At 34.5% G+C, this 6252-nt stretch overlaps 1 protein-coding gene and 1 long non-coding RNA gene across 2 annotated transcripts in view; one reads left to right on the top strand and one right to left on the bottom strand.

Annotated features, from left to right (window-relative positions):
• Positions 1-2998: 2998 nt before the first annotated feature.
• Positions 2999-3310, top strand: LOC138854310 (uncharacterized). Its single transcript, XR_011393514.1, has 2 exons — positions 2999-3071; positions 3195-3310. It is a non-coding gene; the product is annotated as an uncharacterized lncRNA (long non-coding RNA).
• Positions 3311-3533: 223 nt separating this feature from the next.
• Positions 3534-6252, bottom strand: part of LOC128684519 (chitinase-3-like protein 1) — a 71092-nt gene continuing 68373 nt past the window's right edge. The window contains exon 9 of the mRNA XM_070096691.1: positions 3534-4221. Coding sequence (XP_069952792.1) covers positions 4122-4221 — 100 coding nt within the window. The 3' untranslated portion in view covers positions 3534-4121. The remainder of the gene's footprint in view (positions 4222-6252) is intronic.

The following is a 6252-nucleotide window of genomic DNA, read 5'->3' as shown; positions in this document are numbered from 1 at the left end:
TGTAGACTGACGCTTGGACACACTTACATGAATATACATATTTTAACTCATAAAAATTTGGAAATGAGATTTTAAAGACAGTGTATATGACATAAGACTGTTAACTGTCTTGATAAATATATATGAATATTTCCCACAGCGATAATTTACCCAGTGGTCACAAAAATTTGAACTTAGATACAAAAAAAACACTGTTTGCACTTTTAAAGTATTTTTGTCATTATATTTGTTTGCTAGTATTCTGCCATGAAACCAATATTATGTAACCAAACTGTAATTGATATAAATACCTTTAAGTTCTAGTAAAACCTTCAAGTTGTATTATTAATTATTATATTAATATTATAATTATGTATCTGCATGTATTCACAATGAACCCAAAATTTTTAAACCATAACTGGACGACATTTCGGTCTGGCCTGGAAAATTACCATACAGCGAGCGAGAATGGTAATGAAAATACAAATAAGAAATTAGATGAATGCATAAAGAGGTAAAGAGAGAGAGAGGAAGAACAGGTCAGTCAAACAGTCCTCTCAAAACCACAACATTTGACAAAGTAGAGCAGTTCTGAATTGCTTTAAGAATGATCAGAATAGGAGGTCAAGAATCGACAAGTATGTAAATAAAACACAGGTACACCACTAATACAATTTATTACAGGAAGTTTAAGCTCCCTGGGAGCCTCGTCAGTCACTAGACTGACGTAATACAGGTCTTATTTACATACATGTTATGTCAATAGGGCAAAATATGCATTTTATGGCACTTTATTGAGAAGACGTTTCGCAACGTATAACAAGAGGTATGTAATACCGGCAAGTTGAAGAACGAGACACATGGGCAAAACTTGGAATCTTTACTGATGAAACGTTCCGCCTGCACTGCAGGCTTCATCAGTCGATTAAATAAACTTCAGCATTTGTGGGCGACGAAGCAGACCAAGTATCGCCCATATTTCGTCCACCAGGGACTTTGTCGATTCATGTGAACTGATAAAGTCCCTGACAGACAAAACGTCTTCTCAATATAAGACTATAAACAACATACTATATCCTATTAACATGCTCGTCTATATATATATATATATATATATATATATATATATATATATATATATATATATATATATATATATATATATATATATATATATATATATATATATAATACCTCTGATGTACAGTACATACATATTATAAATGTTATGTGCAAGAGCCAAGTCAGTAAGAGAGAGCACTGTGGTAGAGAATCAGCATAAGAGACAGATGTGCTCTCTAACATGACGGGGGAAAGAAGCGTTGTTCGTGTGAGCAAGGCGAACACTGTGTTCCTTAACTATATAGGAGAGAGAGAGAGGGGGGGACAAATATATATATATATATATATATATATATATATATATATATATATATATATATATATATATATATATATATATATATATGTCGTGCCGAATAGGAAAAATTGGTCAATTAACAAAAACTAATTGACCAGTTTTACCTATCTGGCACGACATAGAGAGAGAGAGAGAGAGAGAGAGAGAGAGAGAGAGAGAGAGAGAGAGAGAGAGAGAGAGAGAGAGAGAGAGAGAGAGAGAGAGAGAAAGAGACAGAGGGAGAGATTGAGACATTGAGACACAGAGTTGTAGAGAGAGAGACATATATAGAGACAAAGATATATATATATATAGAGAGATAGAGTTAGAAATATATAAAGAGAGACAGAGATATAGATATAACTACCAGTGTAAGCAGTGTTCTGGAGACGGCAGGAGGAGCGCCTCTGTTAAGCAGAAACTTGAAGTACCAGTAAGCCAGTTATGGTGTAGGCCAGTTATGGTGTAGGCCAGTTATGGTGTAGGGCAGTTATGGTGTAGGGCAGTTATGGTGTAGGCCAGTTATGGTGTAGGGCAGTTATGGTGTAGGCCAGTTATGGTGTAGGCCAGTTATGGTGTAGGGCAGTTATGGTGTAGGCCAGTTATGGTGTAGGCCAGTTATGGTGTAGGGCAGTTATGGTGTACGGCAGTTATGGTGTAGGCCAGTTATGGTGTACGGCAGTTATGATGTACGGCAGTTATGGTGTACGGCAGTTATGGTGTACGGCAGCTATGGTGTAGGCCAGTTATGGTGTACGGCAGTTATGGTGTACGGCAGTTATGGTGTACGGCAGTTATGGTGTAGGGCAGTTATGGTGTAGGCCAGTTATGGTGTAGGCCAGTTATGGTGTAGGCCAGTTATGGTGTAGGGCAGTTATGGTATAGGGCAGTTATGGTGTAGGCCAGTTATGGTGTAGGGCAGTTATGGTGTTATGGGTAGGCCAGTTATGGTGTAGGGCAGTTATGGTGTAGGCCAGTTATGGTGTAGGGCAGTTATGGTGTAGGCCAGTTATGGTGTAGGCCAGTTATGGTGTAGGCCAGTTATGGTGTAGGCCAGTTATGGTGTAGGGCAGTTATGGTATAGGGCAGTTATGGTGTAGGCCAGTTATGGTGTAGGGCAGTTATGGTGTAGGGCAGTTATGGTGTACGGCAGTTATGGTGTAGGGCAGTTATGGTGTAGGGCAGGTATTGTGATGCCTGTGGTCAAGGAAACGTTTGGCCACAAGTGGCTTTTTCAGTTGTGAAGCCAGTGTAGGCCAGTTATGCAGTTATGGTGTAGGGCAGTTATGGTGTACGGCAGTTATGGTGTAGGGCAGTTATGGTGTAGGGCAGGTATTGTGATGCCTGTGGTCAAGGAAACGTTTGGCCACAAGTGGCTTTTTCAGTTGTGAAGCCACTGACGAAGCCAGTAGCGGCAAAACGCTTCCTCAGTGAATGTCTGGAACTGTGCATATGTGTTTCTATCTACATGATTCAGTTTGTTTCGATGGGTAATGACCTTATGTGAATTTTATAACAAGAAAGCAAGGAGGCAGGATTGAGATTTCGTAACTTAGAAATATAGAGAAGACATTGTACTGCCTTCACTGGAGCACTGAAGTCACTGCATTGTCTTCACTAGAGCACTGAAGGCACTGTATTGTCTTCACTAGAGCACTGAAGGCACTGTATTGTCTTCACTAGAGCACTGAAGGCACTGTACTGCCTTTACTGGAGCACTGAAGCACTGTACTGCCTTTACTGGAGCAATGAAGGCACTGTACTGCCTTTACTGGAGCACTGAAGGCACTGTACTGCCTTTACTGGAGCACTGAAGGCACTGTACTGTCTTCTCTGGAGAACTGGAGTTTTAGAGTGGAAAATTCTTTCAGCACTACAGTAATGGGAATTTATTGAAGTAGGTAGCCAGAGAAAGACGAGAGAAGGAAGAAGCAAGAATTTACATATCACACCCCAGGAACTGAGGCTGGCAAAGGGAGGAGGCGCAGATGAAAATTAAAAATCGTCCAGTTATTTTTATTTTGTAAGTTTATATATATATATATATATATATATATATATATATATATATATATATATATATATATATATATATATATATATATATATATATATATATATATATATATATATATATATATATATATATATATATATATATATATATATGTGGGTGCAGTTTAAAAGCTTAAATATGAAATCTTGCATCTCTTATTAAGCATATTAAAGTTTTTTGTATATACGTAATTTACAAAATAATTTAACATATTATATATGATTAATTTTCCTAATACTATTTTCATTATAAAAATCTATATGTAATGACATTTCTATGAGAAAAGGATAGCATAATTTTTTTTTTTTTTGAGATTTGATTCACGTGTCAGAAGATGGTTGCAAGAATATCGAAATAGCTCCAAATTTTTGAGATTTTAGTTCTGAAAACTGACACTAGAATAATATTGTACTTTATTAGATAAATCTGAAATTCATTGCCTGGCTATTAAGGGGGAAATTTTAAATAATTTGTTTTTAATTTATGAGAAATTCACAACCAAGATAATATAAAGTAATTTAAAAAATAAAGTTTTTGAATGTAGGTGGAAGATTAAATAACTGGGCATATAAGACGCTGGAAAAGGTGTTGAAGAGGATCTAAATAACGAGTATAAGAGAGTTAAAGTTGTCCAAGAAGTATTCAAGAGCACTCGGATGCATCTTGAGAAAAATGCTGGAAAGAGGATCAGCGAGTAGCAGCAGCAGCTGTCATCACTAGTGCCAACACCACGGTGAGTGCCGGAGACAAGGTGTTCGATCCTCCTCTACCACCGACACGGGAAGACCTGCAAACAAAAATGAGTAATCACCTTAGCTTCTTAATTGCCACGACATATATATATATATATATACATATATATATATATATATATATATATATATATATATATATATATATATATATATATATATATATATTATATATATATATATATATATATATATATATATATATATATATATATATATATATATATATATATATATATATATGCAATAAAATCACAGTAAACAGGTGATTTCAGAATATGCAAAACAACCACTGTGAAAGAATAGAGAAATTTCAAGTGCTTGCGTGACTACTCACATTATCAAGGAAGAATAAACGTAATGCATCAAAGGAAGGCATATAAAGGGTCTAGCCCACACCTCACTATCACAACCCACAATAAAGCAACACCTGGCGCGCGACTTATAAGAAAGGGAACACTGCAACAGGCCCACTGGCCCAACTAGACAGGTCCTTCACACAACCCACGAACAAACTATTCTACCCAAGAATTAAGAATTTTAAAATTTATTATTTGTCCAATGTATTATTAAATTTTTCCCAAATTCTATTAATTATAAATGGATCTAATTTACATAAACCGAAGGAAATATTCATATTATTGTCAAAACTGCTTTTTATGAAACAAGATTCAATTATATTTCTGTCAACCATGGACTTGCTTGATACAACTCTCTCAACTTTTTTAAAATCAATTGGATGGTTAAAATCTCTCACATGAATAAATAGAGTATTGGAATCTTGTCCAGTTCTAATGCTATATTTATGTTGTTTTAATCTTAGTTCGAGACTTTTACCAGTTTGACCGCAATAAACTTTATTGCAAATTTTACAACGAATCTTAAAGACACATCCGTCAGCATTTTGGGAGGAATTCTTTATCAAAAGTTTTTTTACTGTATCAAGATTTTTAAATACAACTTTGATATTAAAAGTCTTAAGACGAGAAGACATATCAACCAAGTTTTCATGGTAAGGGAGAACCAACATATTTTTAGTTGAATAAGGCTGGTTGTCCCTTTTTGGATTGTAAAAAGTATTTCTAGCAATTTTAAAAGATTTATCAATTACGTTTCTTGGGTATTTCAAATCTTTAGCTATTTCATAAATTTTGAATATTTCCTCATCTATGAACTATGGACTACAAATACGTAAAGCTCTCAAAAACATTGATGAGAAAACAGACATTTTAACTCTGTCTTGATGTGAAGAATGATAGTGGACATAGGAACAGTTCTTTGTAGGTTTTCTGTAAATTTTAAATTTGAATTCATTATTACTCTTAATAATTAAAACATCTAGAAAAGGCAATGAGTTATTTTCTTCAAACTCAACAGTAAAGTTTATAGAATGGGCTAAGCTATTTAATTTGCCAAGGAAATTGTGTATATCTACATTCTTGGGCATAAGACACAAAATATCATCAACATATCTGAACCATTTAGCTCTATTAGGGAGGATTGTGTTAAGCAGCCTTGTTTCAAAAAAATCCATGAATAGGTTACTAAGAACAGGTGAAAGAGGATTTCCCATTGCCATACCAAACTTCTGAGTGTAAAACTTATAATTAAAAATAAATTTTGCATCAACAATGCAAAGTTTAATAAGTTTAATGATAGGAGGAACTGGTAATGGTAAATCATAATTAACGAGTTCTTCAGATAAGAAACTTAATAAATCATCAACAGGAACTTTCGTAAACAAGGAAGTAACATCAAAGCTAACCATGTTAAATCATTTAAGTCAGTCAAGGAGCTTAATTTATCAACTAAATCTGTTGTTTTTAACATTAAAGTTAGAAATTTTGCCAACAATAGGGCTCAAAATATCAACAAGCCATTTGGATGATTTATATGAAACTGATCCTATGGAGCTAATAATTGGTCTGACTGGATTCCCTGGTTTGTGTGTTTTTATTAGTCCATACATGTAAGGTAAAGATGGATTAGTGGAAGTAAATTGTTTGACTAATTCATCTTTGCCTTTCAGTAGAAGTTTTATTGTTTTATTGAAATTGCTGTTAAGG

The sequence above is a fragment of the Cherax quadricarinatus genome, chromosome 4 (genome assembly GCF_038502225.1).
Source record: "Cherax quadricarinatus isolate ZL_2023a chromosome 4, ASM3850222v1, whole genome shotgun sequence".
NCBI classification, from domain to species: domain Eukaryota; kingdom Metazoa; phylum Arthropoda; class Malacostraca; order Decapoda; family Parastacidae; genus Cherax; species Cherax quadricarinatus.
The sequence above is the reverse complement of the archived record's forward strand: the minus strand, read 5'-3'. Positions and strand labels throughout refer to the sequence as shown.